Source organism: Podospora bellae-mahoneyi, chromosome 5, assembly GCF_035222275.1.
Source record: "Podospora bellae-mahoneyi strain CBS 112042 chromosome 5, whole genome shotgun sequence".
Classification (NCBI taxonomy): Eukaryota; Fungi; Ascomycota; class Sordariomycetes; order Sordariales; family Podosporaceae; genus Podospora; species Podospora bellae-mahoneyi.
In genome coordinates, this window is record NC_085884.1 from 3,822,302 (window position 1) to 3,837,776 (window position 15,475).

Below are 15,475 nucleotides of genomic sequence, written 5' to 3' on the forward strand. Positions count from 1 at the left end.
TCATCTCATGCCTAGAAAGTTTTGCTGGTGGAGGGCCGCGCAGGTGGGTTGGCCTCCAGCAACGGGTGGCATGTTCTCCGCCGCCCCTGCCTTACAACTCGGGGCTGGCTTCAAAGAAAGTCAGATAATCATTCTGGCCCACAGCCCCGAGAACCATTCTCGTCACTTGGAAGCACATATCCGCACGCTGCGGACCGGGAGCAATGGCGGACGTCACGAGCTCCACCTCGAGGTACAGGCCAGCCTGGAGCAGCATTAAAGCAGCACTTACGGCCGAGAAATTGTGGGAACATCTCGTTATTTCATTCGAATAGTTGAATCGGATCATGCAGTGAACCTACTTGCTCCTGGGTGGGCCACGGCCACTCTCGGGTGAGTATATATTCTTGTGCTCCTGCTCCCGTTGTCTTCTCCCCTTCCCTAACAATCCATCAGACTCACAACCACCACCTCCAACCACTCACCGTGATCACAATGTTGACAGCCTCCACCGTCTTCGCCAGCTTTCTGGCTCTCTCCACGGTGAGATCATACCTCCACACCCCTTGACTTTCCATCATCAGAGTCTCACTAACTAGTATCTCAGGTCGCTGTGGCCATTCCCGCCCGCCGCGCCGATGACCCCGGCCCCAACTCGGGCATTGACCCCCAGGGAATCTTCGGCTACGGCACCGTCCCCATCTCCTGGGACCTCCCAACCGACCTGAACAACCCCTCCGCCGGCACCATCACCGTGACCGGCACAGTCCAAGAAGCCGTCGCAGCCATGGAAGCCGCCTACCCAGGCTGGAACGCCACCTTCCAGTCCAAGCTTCCGGCCCCCACCGCGGAGCAGCAGGAGGACGGCGACGATACCTCTGACTTGGGCCTCTTCTCCTTCCCCACGCGCGAGTCGTTCACATGCGACCTCCCTTACGTCCAGGCCAGCAAGCGTATGATTTGGGATGGCATCCGCTACCTCCGCACATTGAGTGGTTCGGCCAAGAATGGCCCCGGTAGCCCGGGCAGGGGCAACTGCGGGAGGGTGAGCTGCAGTTGGAGTGCGGCTATTTGGTGGTGCAATGATGTCGGTTTTGTCGTGTGTGGTGTTGATCTATGGAAAATTACTAACAGTGACGAAACACAGAATAACTTCGAGAAGGAGGTTGGGTGGAATGATATTGCTGATGGTGCTGAGTTCCTCTGCCGCTCCGACTGTGTCCACAGGAAGAAGGACGTCTTGGGCCAGGTGTTTTACACGGATAAGTGGAATGTGATTGTTCGTCACGATCAGAACAACTGCTAGAAACCACGAGGATGGTTGGCAAAAGGGCAGGGGGTGTTTCGGTGGAGCTGTGTCCGGATGAGACAGCAATGATAGTCTCGAGTGGATCTGCGAGACATGATAGCCTCACATTGCACAAATAACAGACAGCTTGGTTGAGGATGATTCCAAGGTGAACTTTGTTGCTGTGATATGTCCTGTAGCTAACCAAATGGACCATACAATCCCAGATATTCTATCCAACCCAGTACCCATCGTCAGGCCCTAAAACTTAGATCAGGCTTTAACGGGTGCTGCACCTGTAGGATCCAATGGTGGTGCGATCGCCAAAGGTAGCGCAGCCGTTGACGCCGTTCTTCCAAATCTGGCCGCCAGTGCAGCCCGCGTTTTCGTAGAAGATGCAGTTCTCTCCGGTGCCGTGGCGGATGGAGACGATGGGGAGATGGCCGCTGCAGGCCTGGGCGGGGGCTCCGTTTCTGGCGTAGTGGGTGCAAGACACGCCCGGCATGGACTGGCCAAAGGTGAAGCAGGTGTCGTGGAAGGTGCTGCCGCGGAGGACGCGGTTCTGGACCTGGTCGTTGCAGATTCTGCTGTCGGCGTAGCCGATGACTGTGGAATAGGTTAGTGATGGGGAAGAGGGCAAAGGGAGGGGGTGGTGGTTGACGTACTCTGCCAGGCTGAGGCGGACTGGGCCGCTGCGAGGAGGGAGACGAGGGAGGTGAGGGAGAGCTGCATTTTGGTGGTTGGTTGGTTGGGTTGTGAGGAAGTGTAGGATGAGGATGGGTGAAGATGATGGGACTGATGGGGGTGATGAAGGTCGTACTTGTAGTTTTTGCATTGGCTCTTTGATGGAGAAGAGTTTACAGAGAATTGTCCGAGTGATCCAATCGCTGGTTTAGTCGGTCCACTGCTTGTGGAGGAGGATGTTTTCATTGCTGACCAAGCCATGGTAATTTTCTTTTCGTACTCGGCATCTTGGGTGTTGATAATCGCGAGAATGACGGGTGTTTTGGTCGGGGTGACAATGGATGATGCTCCATAGCTCCATAGTATGAGTAGGGATGATGATCCTGATGTGGATTCACAATTCGTATGAATGAACCGGGGAAGATGGTGTACCGTAGTGTGGTGAGGTGTTGTTGCAACGTTAATAGGTGGATCGTATATGGAGGTAGGCTAGGCAACAGTACCAGCAATTGGATGTCTAAGGTAGCGTACATTAGGGGTGCTACTGTTTCTTATTAATTGAGCTAGGGCTAGATCGGTGTGGAGATGTCGACTGTATGCTACTGATGGTCTAACTCCTTGGTTCACTTCCATCGATCTGAGTCGCGCGTTGTTGAGGATGTTGGGTGTTTTGGTCTCTTACCTTATCTTGTATGGGCTCTTCCTGAGAGCGTCAACCCCGAAGCATTGAGCCGTGGTATTGTGCGATACTCATGCCATCTAGCACATACATAACATCATTCTCCAATTGACCTACATTCCACCTATCTAGATTTCCCCGAACGGCCTCGGACTCAGGGTCCACGTCCCAGACGCTTGGGTTTCGTGTTGTAACCCCCTGGAGCCATGGGTATGCAGCACTCTAACCTTGAATCTACTAACCGCTCAGACATTGTAACCTTACATACCATTTCCTCGGACTTTCGGTGCATGAATATCTGAGTCGGAACCTGCTAGCATGGTTTTCTTTCTGTTGCTCCAGCTGGGTTTATTCGCAATGCTTTCAACCATTCATGCTGACCCCACTGGACAACAAAGATTCTCGCGTTCACTTTTCACCGATCTTTGACTTCATAGCTCCAAAGACAAACTTGGCACCTCTTACCTGCCCAAGTGGGAATAGCTGTGCACAGGAAGGGTGGATACTGAGGAGCCAGTACGTTATGCTGTACCTGTATCCACCATCGCCTTGGGGTTGCACCCGAGGCTTGAAGCGGTAACTTAATCGGCGGGATGGGTCTGGCCAGGCGTGGAGTGATGGGATTGTTGATGATATTTGAGAGTCCGATGCTCCGGATGTGTGGGAGAGCAAGAATGGAGAGTTAGTATTTTTGTAGGACGTCCGTCGAGGGGAATCTCCGGGAAAGCTGTCCAACGCCCGTCTTCGGCGTATCCTCAGATCTTGATGTCATTCCAACGGTTTGGTCTGTCGCACTTTGCGGTTCAACAACACATCAGAGAGATGGTAGTTTCAAAATCCCACTCATGAATTTCGCACACAAAGCCATGCTGGCACGAATAGGGTTACAGCTCCGTGGGGCTAACCCCAGTGTGAGTTGATGACTGGAGGAAGTGGAGAGCATCAGATCCCCTCTCTAGGGCCGCTAGTGGCAATTGGGCAGCTGAACACGCTTCTTGATCCTCCATCACCACCTCGTCGACACGTTGGTAACGACTCGAGTCCAATTCCCAGTCATCGGCTTCCCGCCACGTCAGTAGCCAAGGTGTCGTATGTGTGGAGGCTCTCCGGGGTTGGTGTCTCTTCAGGGACCTTGAGCGACCCAGGCTGTCAGCACCGGTGGCTTCTTGGTGGAAAAGGGGAGTAGATGACTGACCCATGTATGTTCAACATTTGAGCGTCCTCGACTCTTCCAAAACACCCGGGTGGCATCCGACTCTAGCAACGCGGAATGCAACCTGATCCCCTTCCTTGCCGCGGTTCAGAAGCACAGGCTGCGCTTTCTGCGCGAGACAGACTGGCAACCGTCTCTGCTGGCCCGCAAGATGTGACTCAGGAAACGCTGAGGGAGGGCATTAACTATGTCTACAAGCACGTGTCGGAGAAGGAGGTCCTTCCCTAGCGAGACGTACCGTCGTCTTATTGACGAGATCAATTTCTGTGCCGCCCAGTTGTGAGGGATCACACACATTGCCCGTCTGCGTGGGATCTGCTGGGAGGTTCCGCTTGTGAAGCCCCTCGAGAACAGTGAGGCGTGGCCAATCCTTGTTTTCGAAAAGGCTCAATGGGGTGATCTTTGGCAGTTTGCGAGGACTCCGGCTGGTCTGGAGTTGGGGGTCGAAGAGCGACTCAAGATATGCCTTGAGGTTGGCGGTGCCATTGCGGATATGCATTCCAATCGTGAGTTGCAGCTGTTCCCGTGGTTGCCACAGTATTCACTGACTCTTGAACTGGTTAGACATCATACCCGGCTATATAAAGCCCGAAAATGTCCTCATGTTGAAGAGGGAGGATGGCTCGCTATCAGCCAAAGTCGCCGATTTTGGCTACCTCGCCTCTTCTGGTGGTAGTAGCAACCTGTTGGAGCTGCCCAATACCTCTCCATGGCATGCACCCGAGCACCAGGAGCGTTCTAACCATGCGCCAGCCGAGATAATGACTGCGGATATCTTCTCCTTTGGCATGGTCTCTCTATGGTTTGTATTCGAAAAACAGCTTTTGAAGATGGCGCAAAGTCCCGATCATGTGCCCGTGTCCTGTTTGGATTACCCTGAGTGACCCGGGGCCTGATAGGAGCCAGGCTATAGCAAACAAGCTTCGCTCCGCCAACTACCTGCCAGATCCAGCTATCTTGAAGATTCTCGCAGGCCAGCAGAGTTTTCGCCGTGCAACTGGCACAAACACTGATTTCACGACGGGATGGCCTTGACGGGAAGCTGGAGACTGAACTTAAGCCGCTTTTTGAGGGTACTCTTGCACTGGATCCGAAAGAGCGTGTGGCTGACCTGAGAGTGTTACTTGAGCTCAAGGCCCCAGATCCGCAAGTATCTGTCTATCAATGAGAAGAAAAAGCTTTCAGTTGGTTATTATCATACTAACCAGGCGCGCAGGAACATGCAACCAATTGGCCTCGGCCCACATGTCAGAGGGTAGTTGATGTGGACTTCAAGATACTTATGAGCCTACCCAGTTACATATTCAAGCTTGATATACATCTGCTGGCCATATTGCCCATGTAGCTCTCGGATAGCCTGCTGAGGCTATATGCCTGGGACGAAATGAGCCGCATTAACTCTAGGGTCGTGAGGTCACACGTCGAGCAAGACACTCTCGCCCAGGCCGCAGCAGTGACCGGACAGGACTTGGAACAGGTGCAGCATCTATTGAGTCCCGGAAACACAGTGGCTCTAGACATGAAGTGCAGGTTGTTTGGGATTCTACTGGCTCAAGATGATAAAGCCAGAAGGCTCAACCGCAAAGTCATGACGGAGTCGACGGCAGCACTGGGTGCAAAGCACCGCCGGAGGCTCATGGCCTTGAATCATCTGGCCGTTATTGATTATCACCATTTCTACGAAGACGTGGAGGGTGAAGGTCAGAAGTTCCGGAATGCTATGGCACTGGCCGCTGCATTCTTTCACCAGTGGAGAGAGGCTTTTGGCGAACGCGATCTCGACATATTGAAGAGCATGAGCCTTTTGGCAGGGCTTGTCGTTGAGCAGACGCAATGGGTTCGAGCCAAGGAGATCCATACTCCTGGTGAGGATTACGAAAGAAACGGTGGGGCATGATCACCCAACGACCTTGAGGAGGGTGGCAACGCTATCGATACTGCTGTACAAGCTAGAGCAGCTCACCGAGGCGAAAAAGGTATGCGAAGAGGTCTTTTCAAACCCGAAAGAGGATTCTCGGAGAGAACCACGCGGCCACTCTCAATGCCATGAACCAACTGGAGCTCGTTGAAAGCGGCGATGATCCCTACGATGACTTGGTACCCTTTGAGGCGTACACGAGGGGTATGCAAGCACTCCGTGACAATCACCGCACTTATGCAGATTCCATCATACACTTGACAGGCAGAATGGCCGCCAGAGATGCCAGTGCCAGGAAACAGGCACTGGTCTTCCAGTGGGACATTGTGCAAGTCTATGAGCGAAAGGATCTGATTCTGACGCGTGATGTGTGCGGCCTGTACCTGCAGACTCTGAGACTGGCCAAAGCCCTCAATGAAGACCAAGACAACAAGGACTTACTTGACCAGGTGCTCGGGTATCTGCAGTGAGTCCTTGGCGACTGTGCAAAGAAGCTGGGGGAGGGCAACAATTTTGCGCGCGAGGTGGTCCTGGCAATTGGGCGGGCTAACATGGCGAGAGGCGAATTGGAAGAAGGCACTGAGCAGATTAGTACTGTGGTGGATATACGAACTGCCCAGTATGGAGAGGATCATCTTGATATTCTCATGGCTTTAGAGAGGGAGGCGGAGGGGGCCTGGGAGATGGGCTTACAGGCTTGGGCACTTGATTGCTTGAAGGATTGTATCGAGGAGACGAAAGCACTTGTGCGGTTTGAGCATGGGTTTACCAACAGAATGCTAGAACGCTGGCAGATGTGGGCTAGCCTTGGCAACGGTGGAAGAGGCAACTCTAGCGGGGGAGGCGGTAGGGGGGGAGGTAATCGGGGGAGGGGTAATAAAGGACGGGGCAATAGGGGAAGGGGAAGTAGCGGGCGGGGCGGGTGGGAAGCGGGAAAGAGGTGTATGTAGAAGACGGCTATGGGCAGTAAGTCAGGAACGTTGGCAGGTTTCTACGCTGGCTAGATGGTGAAAGATCTGTTCGCGCACAAATTCACATTTCGATACACATATTCAACCTGGCAGGTAACACAATGGACGGTTCCTTACCCACCCGGCAGAGCAAGAATTATCCTGTTGGGCGACAATTTATTTGGCACTTTATGGTGTGACATTCATATTGGCAAGTGCCGAGTGGAACGAGAGCATTGATGCGACACTCTGGTCCCAGAGCCACGTCCCGATGCTGCCCTAGAAGAAATTATATCAGCTTTTCTAAAAGTGCGGACGCGTTGGTCACTATGCCGTCAGCAATATTTGAGAAAATGAGTTGGTTCTTGGGTTGTAGAGATGGAGCCAGATTTAGACTTGAGGACATCTTGCGTTGGAGGTAAAGAGGGACGAGTGCCTATACCTTGTTCATGGGACTGTAGATGATGTTGCGTAAGTGCTTGGTACGACATACTTAACTGTGTCTGTTTGTTGCTAGGTATGGCGTGATAATATGAGGGCGGTTTGTGGGAACGATACTGAAATCATCCTTTGGGTTTCAGCATGAAGCACATCAGATAGCGGAGGTACCTGGCCTTTGTGGAACTCGTCCATCTCCTCCTATAACTCGCAGCTCGGCAATCGAGTTTGACTCCGTATCTACATGATCCAGATTAACACCAGTCCCTCGATAGGTATCTGCCTTGCTTGGCGGATTGCAGAGGGGGTGTTACACTACATTTGCCAGTACGGAAGGTATCGTCAGGAACCGCAGCTGGGATGCCCTTCTTGACCCTTTTGATGACCTACTTCGCATGGCGATCAATTAGAATATCCTGTGGGCTAGGTTTCACAGCATTGAAGTTGGTCACTCCTTTGACGGTCAGGACGGCAAGCTCAACACCTGAGGTGAGACTGGGTTACCAGTCCCACTCGCTAGAAGAAGGTGATACACTCACCGAGTTCTCTTGCACTATTCCGCTATCTCCGAGGTCACTAGCGCAATTCTTCCCAACTGTCAGTCACGTTCACTGCTACTGTAGCAGTGACGGGACGAGACCAAAAAAACCCCGAGCTATCCGTTCGCTTGGGAATAAGGTGGTCCTGTCAAATAGATTAAGTCGGTAGTTCGACCTTTCAAGTCATTCAAGCGAGGAAAATAGGAAGGATCATGTGGCATCAGGGACTGCATGGAAGAAGCCGTTGGGGATTCTGAAGGAAGTTTTTTGTGCCGCGCTATTGCAGTCTAAGAACAGGAAACTCGATGGCTATGCTGTGGGAAATATAGTGTGTTTAATATCAAGCAATAAGCGATTTCCAGGCGCCTGGTTCTGCTCTGTGAAACTCAGCCCTGCCCATAGGTTAAGTGACGAATTGACAGCTAGAGATCGACAATCTTGACAGGCGGGGGGACCTGGGGTAATCGTGCTGGATCGGACCCAGACCAAAGAAATCAAGCTGCGGATTTAGCACAGTTTTCGATCTACATGCCCGATGAATCCCTCAATCAAAAAAAGTGACGGTCATAGCTACGCCACGGCGTATAAGCTAATAGCACCGAATCGCATGGCTGTACTTTGCAGTCTCCTCGGAACAAGCTGCCGATAGGTCCTATTGCTCCTCAGCCACGCAACAAAAGCTGGTCGCTGATGGGCGTGGCCCCCCTTCTCGAATTTTGAAACCAATCAGTGCTTACTCTTTGCGAAGGAGCAGGTGCAATCTCCCTCAGAGAACACGAACAGAATGCCGGCATCCCAAGGTTACATTCTTCGCACTGCGACGTTGGGACCGTGCAGGAAGGATGTTAGCGAACTGACACATCCCGCAGGCTGTCGTTGGGACGGTGGCACCCCATGCAGATCAAAGCCGGGCTTCGCACTTCAGCGAGTCCGTTAAGGGATGCCGAACCCCTATCGTTCTTCCAGAAGCTTACGAGCTTAAAATAGATGAATATTGCGACGGTGATATACATCTTGTTTCTCACAGCATTAATACAACGCCATCGCTAACTCCGCGAACCACCATAGTTACCCCTGGGTATTGTTAGTGGTGGGCTTTTACAATATGGACAGGTTCGAGAAAGGATTCGTAAGCTCTTCAATAGTGTGATGTCAACTTCCAGCCGCCGTAACGCTCAATAATCAATACGCCCATAGCAGACTAACAAGGTTGGCCGTTTGAACTTAAAAAGATGAGGCGACGGGTGGCGCCGGCTCGGATTTAGGTCTGTACGACTAACCTCAACCTTGGCATAAGGGACGTTTGTAGGCCTAACAGACGTCGGATGCGATATGCAGCCGTCTTACTCATGCACTGAGATCTCGACCTGATTCATGTGATTAAGAAGAAGCTCGTCGGATCTTGTGTGACCAATGCCAGAGCCCTGGAACCAACACGAACAACGATGACGCTCTGGCAAGGTTGACAAGGACCACTTGCTCCCGGGAGCAGCCACGTGCAGCCGCATATCACATATCTCCACTGCTTACCTACTTTCCTACCCATGAGCCATGGGTCCTAGGTACTGTTCCTCCCGACAAAAGCGGCTCCCGCGCCACACTGACCTTGACAGCTCGCGGGTGCACTGCGCTCGGCCGAATCCTTCTTCACACCGAACTCTGCTCCATATCCAGAGTAGTTTGGATACCAACTAGGTTCCCATCACGAGAGCCCTCTGACTCCTATCCGCAGTCACCCACTACGGAATGTGTAACCCCCCGCCTGGCCCTCATTTTCATCCCATATTGCGACCCTAACGTTAACGCAAGGTACACTCCGCGGCTCGTACCACGTGGCCCCATGTCCCTCGTCTGAACAATAGGGGCACCCGCAAGCTGGGAGCAAAGACCCAACCCGAGCTTGTCATCATTCAAGGAAAGGATCGTCACCTTGCAGCTTTTATTGACATCTAGCGCCTCCTCTGGCATCAACATCAACCATGACAAGCCCTCGAGAGCTGATGTCGTATATACGAGACGGCACAAAGTTCCTCGACAGCTTCATCGTGTATCAGGCACTGATACCTAGTCGTTCAGGAACAAACATGACAATGCTTAGACACGGCTCTTTTGATCCCGCAGGGTGCGTGCTCAAGCTGACCACCACCACCATCCCCACGCTCTGGACGAATGCGGCGCTGTTAAAATTACCATCACCAATGCTTCCCTTTTCTGTGAAGTCTGTCTGGGGTGGTGGCATGATCGGTCCGCCGTTGCGGATGAGGCAGGATGAAGCTATCCTCGTGGACATAGAGTTATCGGGCTGGCCGGAAGCCTTCCTATACCCTGGAGGAAATATTGATTTCAAAGACGCCTTCGTTGAAGACATCACGAGTATAAGAAGATGGCCATGTGCGCGTTATCAAACACCTTTGTCTCACATCCTCAAGCTGAGAAAGAGCCTTCGGCATACTACCTACTTCTTACACTCTTTTGATATCATTACTTTGCTTGACCAGCTGGTCCATCAGACACTATGAAGCAGACGCTTCTTGCCCTCGGGGCTTTCTTTACAGCCGTCACGGCTATCGCCCTTCCTCTTGACTCTTTGCAGTCGAACCCTCATCTCACACCTCTGAAGCCTCGTCAGGGTTGTGAAAACACTCCGACTTCCCGTGAATGCTGGGGAGAGTTTGGTCTTGATACCAATTACTACACCACCTGGCCCAACACCGGAAACACCAGGGAGTACTGGCTCTCTGTCCGGCAGGGAGACTGCTCCCCTGACGGCTACCTTCGAACATGCATGACCTTTAACGGCACTATTCCTGGCCCCACGATCTTTGCCGATTGGGGCGATGACCTTGTCATCCATGTCACCAATAACATGCTGGAGAACGGGACAGCCATTCACTGGCATGGTCTCCATATGAGGGATAACTCTCTTAATGATGGTATGTTGACTTTCTCATACTACTCCCCCACGAGGGATCATAATGTTAACGGGTGTTGATAGGCGTGCCTGGCGTTACTCAGTGTGGTATCCGCCCTGGTGACACCCAAACCTACCGGTTCAAGGTCACCCAATATGGCTCGACTTGGTACCACTCTCATTTCTCTCTGCAGTACGCTGAAGGTCTCTTTGGCGGCATGATCTTCAATGGTCCCGCTACTGCAGACTATGAGGTTGACCTTGGCAACTTGTTCCTCTCTGACTGGGGCCACACTGAGGCATTCCATCTCTGGAGTACTGTCGCCAAGGGCGGTAGACCTCCCACGCTTGAAACGGGTCTCATCAACGGCACCAACACTATTACCCCTAACTGCAACCCTGCCACCGACGCTCGCTGCGTTGGACAGGGTGCAAAGCACGAGATCATTTTCAAGGAGAACACAACATATCTCATCCGTCTCGTCAACCCGGCTGTTGACTCAGTGTTCGACTTCAGCATTGATCAGCATGACCTGACTGTTATCGCCCAAGATCTTGTCCCAATCAAGCCTTACACCACAGACTCGGTTCAGATCTCCATGGGTCAAAGATATGATATCGTCGTCACAGCCAAGCCCAAGAACAAGACCGCCGACGGCAACTACTGGCTCCGCGCCGGACTCATCCCAGGATGCAGCGGTCCCAACCTCAACGCTGCAAACATCACCGGCATTGTCCGCTACAACAAGGATAGCACTGCACTCCCCTCCTCCACCAACCACAACACCATTTCCACCAGCTGCCTCGGCGAACCTCTCGCCAGTCTCGAGCCCTACCTCGAACTGAACGTGACAAACATGTTCAACACCACCCTCGAGAACCTGGGCACTAGGCCACAGGGCGTCGACGGCGCGGAGTGGTTCCAGTGGACGCTCAATACCTCCTCCCTGCACCTCGACCCATCCCACCCCACGCTGGAGCACGTCTTCAACAACGAAAGCATCTTCCCCACCCCTTACAACGTGGTGGGTGTGCAGCCTTCCGGCACCGGTGAGCAGCAGTGGCAGGTGCTCATCATCCAAGACCAAACTCAGATTGGGTAAGTTTCTTCCCCTTCCCTTTCCCCTCACCTTGCCATCCATCATTGACTAACGCTCCTTCTCAGCGCCGCCCACCCAATCCACCTCCACGGTCACGACTTCTGGGTACTGGCCGCAGTTCCCCAAGCAACCTTCAACGGCGACACCTCCGGTTTCAACACCGCCAACCCCTCCCGCCGCGACGTCGCCGTCCTCCCCGGGCGCGGCTACCTCGCTATCGCGTTCGAGCTCGACAACCCCGGTGCTTGGCTGGTGCACTGTCACATCGCCTGGCACGCCAGCCAGGGCTTGTCCCTGGAATTTGTCGAGAGCCAGAGCAAGATCAGGAGCGGACTGCTGCAGAGGGACATCGATGAGTTTGAGCGGACTTGCCAGAGGTGGACGGGCTGGCCGCCTGTTCACCCGCAGGAGGACTCTGGTATTTAAGTGAGATTTCAGGCTCCTAGGAGGTGGTGGTTTCCTTTGTACCTGCTGTATCTACATGGGGGTTTCTTTGAGTTCTTGGGTCTTGGATAACTGGTTGGTGGTTGCGCATAGACGGGGTCTCGTTATGGGGTCGTGTTAGTGTATGAGAACACTTTCAAGGTATTTTGTGCAGGGTAACAAACTGACAGGGAAATGTACTTTTCGATTGGGTTTGTCATTGAAACATTGGTTCGTGTGCACTATGTGGGGATGAGTGGTGTTTGGATGAGAGATGTGTGGGTAAGTGGTGCTTTCGAGAGTAATGTTTCAATGACCAAGCGAATCCTGGACAGTCGTATCTTATGAGATGAGAAGTGCCTGGATGAATCAGGCCTGGACAGGTAAGGTAATGTCATGATGAGTCGTGCCGGAATAAGTTATGTTGTGACGGTTGATGCCTCACACATAAGGATTTCCTACAACGACACTGTCTGTATGAGTAATGTTTGCATAGTCAATATTTGCATAAAGAATATCTGGATAAAAATGTCTGATTGACCAAATCGCTTGATCAGTGATGTCTAGATAAGTGATGCCTGGGCAAATGGCACCCGGGTGTGCGAGGGAGGGTGTGAGAGACTACGCTTGTTGCATTGTTAGGTAGCGTAGATGAAGTAGCGTTGGGTTGTTCGTCCGACGAGGTTCGTACTGCCTCCCTTGCTCTCGTCTGTTCACTGACTGCGTTGCAATTGCCCATCACGGATTTATGAGTATATGTTCCCAGGCAATAGACGGAACGCTACAGCCAACGTGAACGGCGTTCCTGCTCTCAAGTGAACCTCCACAAGTCACGGTCGGTCCATATATCGTACACAAATCACACTTATTGAGCCTCTTCCAGTCTTGGAAGATACACCTGCTCAATCCTCACTCTCATGACCCTCTCAGCAGAAGCAGGATCCATCCCCTTTCCCTGCTCGGGACCAGCCCTCATCATCTTGCCGACCAAGAATCCCAGCTTGCCCTGGGGGTAAGCTTTGCTCTTTCCCTGCTTAAACTTGAGGAAGTCCTGCAACACCTTCTCCTGGCCCTCGATCACCTCATCAGCAATGGCCGCATAGTCTGCCTCAGTAATTTCCTTGTACCACAAATCTTGACTGTCAATCTGCTCAGTCACTCCACCAGTCGCAATCGTTCCTCGGAAAACATCCCAGAGCAAATCCTTCGCCACCTTGGCCGTGATCTTCTTCTGATGCAAGTAAAACAAAATGGCAGCCAAATCCTGCTCCGGCACTTGACTGGTGACCTCCTCAGCAGCGGCCTCCCCCACCTCTTCCGCCTCAGTCAGCTTCCCCAACTCATGCAGACACCAATTTGCCGCCAGCATCGTATGCCTCTTCTCCCCCCCTTCCACCGCCTCAACCCCCAACATCCTCTCCAACTCCTCCAACACCCCATAAAAATACTCCAACCTCCCCTCTATCAACATCAACGCCATCGCATCCCTCTCGCTCAACCCAAACCTCCCCATCAATACCCCAACCTCCTCATCCGGCAACATCCCCATCGTTTCCTCCAACCTCTCCACCAAGTCCCTCCCAATCACCACCGGCCCCAAATCCGGATCAGGCATATACCTATAATCCACCTCCCCCTCCTTCCCTCTCAACCTCCTCGTCTCCATACTCCCCAAGCTCCACCCCCTCGTCTCCCCTTCAATCCTCCCCCCTTCCTCCAACACCCTAATCTGCCTATCCCTCTCAGCAATAATCGCATCCTCCACCGCCTTAAAACTACTCAAATTCTTAATCTCCGTCCTCGTCCCCAGCTCTTCTTCCCCAGTCCTCTTGACGGAAACGTTGACATCCGCTCGTAAACCACCTTGCTCCAGCCCAGAAATACAAGCATCCACGCTCTTAAGCAGCATCTGCACCTTCCTCACAAATGCCGCCGCTGTGGCAGGGCGGTGGATACACGGCTCGGTGATGATTTCCACCAGCGGCACACCCACCCTGTTGAAATCAAGATAGTGCGTAGAGTTAGGTTGCGCGAGCGTCTTGGCCGTGTCCTGCTCCATTTGGACTTGTTTTATCCCCACTGTTACCTGCTCCCCGTCTTCTGCTGCGATGCCATCCCGCGGGTACAAGGTTACCGAACCTGATCGGGCAAAGGGGTGGTAATACTGCGTTATTTGGTAACCAGAAGGCTGGTCCCAGTGGAAGTAGTGTTTTCGATCGAATCGGGAGATGAACTCGATGTCGCAGTTGAGGGCTAGGGCGGCGCGGATGGCGGGGATGAGGGTTGTTGGCTGGAATGAGGGTTGGGAGCCGGGGATGGCGAGGTCGAAGGGGGCGACGTGGGTATTGGGGTGGTGGTGGTGGGCTGCGTCGTCGGAGCTGCTGCTGGGGGTCGAGGCGTGGGAGAAGAGCTTGGAGGGGGTGTTGAGTTGGGCATGGATTTCGATGCCGACGGTGAGGTCCCAGCCGGGGACGGTTTGGTTGTCGGATTTTTTTAGCTTTTTCTTGGGGGAGCCGGAAAGTTTGGCGGCCTTGGCTTGGTCTTTGAGCTGTTTGCGGAGGGGGATAATCTGGGGTTGCTGGTCGGAGGGGGTTGGAGGGGTGGTGGACAAGGTTCGGAGGGGCAGTATTGGTGGTGCGAGGGTGGATGATCTAAGATGGAGGCAGCCGCGGCGGGTTAATTGGCCGGTTAGAAGGTATCTTCTCAGCTCAGTGGTGGGTATTCGCGCCATGGTTGTGGTGTTGGCTTTGCCATCTTTAGAAAAAGTTCGAGGCTTCATTGGGATGACGTTGAAGCTTGGGTACGGCTTTGGAGGTGGCCCAAGCTCCTTTCCCCTGTTGCCAAGACTTGCCACTAAATGGGGAGTCTGCTCCACAACCTCCACTCTCGTGCCACAATATAATTATCCCCTCCAGCCGCTTCCTCAACCACCTCGCCAATCCCACGTTATGAGACTTCCGCAGGGAAAAGCCAAGGAGGCAGCGGCATAAAACCCTCTCCATTCAAGTCAGAAAACGTATTCAACAACCATCCGGCAGCCAAATTCACATTCCCAAGCCACTTTATGACGCTTGAGTAGGTTAACATGCCTTTGAATGTCAATTCATAGGTATTTAAAAAAAAGTATAAAGGACAATAAACATAGTTTAAACGCTTTTACTAATAGCCTTCAAAATATCATGAAAAGCCCTGTAAAAGAAAGTTAACAAATGTCACAGTGAAGCTAACAGGCAGGACGGACCGTGTGCGGGGTACAACAAGCACAGTCAATCGTTTTAGAACCAATCAGGACGGGGGATAGCTTCACCTGTGGGATCATTGCCAAAGAGTCAATGATCTAGGAGACTAGTAGG

At 52.8% G+C, this 15,475-nt stretch overlaps 5 protein-coding genes across 5 annotated transcripts; 3 read left to right on the forward strand and 2 right to left on the reverse strand.

Moving 5' to 3' along the window:
• Nucleotides 1-339: 339 nt before the first annotated feature.
• QC761_509850 (uncharacterized protein) lies at nucleotides 340-1,421 on the forward strand. Its single transcript, XM_062880191.1, has 2 exons — nucleotides 340-522; nucleotides 587-1,421. Exons 1-2 carry the CDS (start codon nucleotides 475-477, stop codon nucleotides 1,283-1,285), a joined length of 747 nt encoding a protein of 248 aa, XP_062731522.1. The 5' UTR covers nucleotides 340-474; the 3' UTR covers nucleotides 1,286-1,421.
• Nucleotides 1,422-1,547: 126 nt separating this feature from the next.
• QC761_509852 (uncharacterized protein) lies at nucleotides 1,548-1,999 on the reverse strand (the record flags this gene model as incomplete). Its single annotated transcript, XM_062880192.1, has 2 exons — nucleotides 1,548-1,873; nucleotides 1,933-1,999. 2 exons carry the CDS (start codon nucleotides 1,997-1,999, stop codon nucleotides 1,548-1,550), a joined length of 393 nt encoding a protein of 130 aa, XP_062731523.1.
• Nucleotides 2,000-5,227: 3,228 nt separating this feature from the next.
• QC761_509855 (uncharacterized protein) lies at nucleotides 5,228-5,740 on the forward strand (the record flags this gene model as incomplete). Its single annotated transcript, XM_062880193.1, has 1 exon — nucleotides 5,228-5,740. One exon carries the CDS (start codon nucleotides 5,228-5,230, stop codon nucleotides 5,738-5,740), a length of 513 nt encoding a protein of 170 aa, XP_062731524.1.
• Nucleotides 5,741-8,810: 3,070 nt separating this feature from the next.
• On the forward strand, nucleotides 8,811-12,373 carry QC761_509860 (uncharacterized protein). Its single transcript, XM_062880194.1, has 3 exons — nucleotides 8,811-10,621; nucleotides 10,684-11,698; nucleotides 11,765-12,373. The coding sequence occupies exons 1-3, from the start codon at nucleotides 10,204-10,206 to the stop codon at nucleotides 12,123-12,125; spliced, it is 1,794 nt and encodes a 597-aa protein (XP_062731525.1). The 5' UTR covers nucleotides 8,811-10,203; the 3' UTR covers nucleotides 12,126-12,373.
• A 614-nt stretch (nucleotides 12,374-12,987) lies between these two features.
• QC761_509870 (uncharacterized protein) lies at nucleotides 12,988-14,901 on the reverse strand (the record flags this gene model as incomplete). Its single annotated transcript, XM_062880195.1, has 1 exon — nucleotides 12,988-14,901. One exon carries the CDS (start codon nucleotides 14,899-14,901, stop codon nucleotides 12,988-12,990), a length of 1,914 nt encoding a protein of 637 aa, XP_062731526.1.
• Nucleotides 14,902-15,475: the final 574 nt, after the last annotated feature.

Excerpts from the sequence above, each read along its gene's own strand:
- QC761_509850 (XM_062880191.1), top strand. The coding sequence starts at position 475 with ATGTTGACAGCCTCCACCGTCTTCGCCAGCTTTCTGGCTCTCTCCACG. Across the intron at positions 523-586 it reads GCTTTCTGGCTCTCTCCACG|GTCGCTGTGGCCATTCCCGC; the intron begins GTGAGATCATAC and ends CTAGTATCTCAG.
- QC761_509860 (XM_062880194.1), top strand. The coding sequence starts at position 10,204 with ATGAAGCAGACGCTTCTTGCCCTCGGGGCTTTCTTTACAGCCGTCACG. Across the intron at positions 10,622-10,683 it reads GGATAACTCTCTTAATGATG|GCGTGCCTGGCGTTACTCAG; the intron begins GTATGTTGACTT and ends GGGTGTTGATAG. Across the intron at positions 11,699-11,764 it reads CAAGACCAAACTCAGATTGG|CGCCGCCCACCCAATCCACC; the intron begins GTAAGTTTCTTC and ends GCTCCTTCTCAG.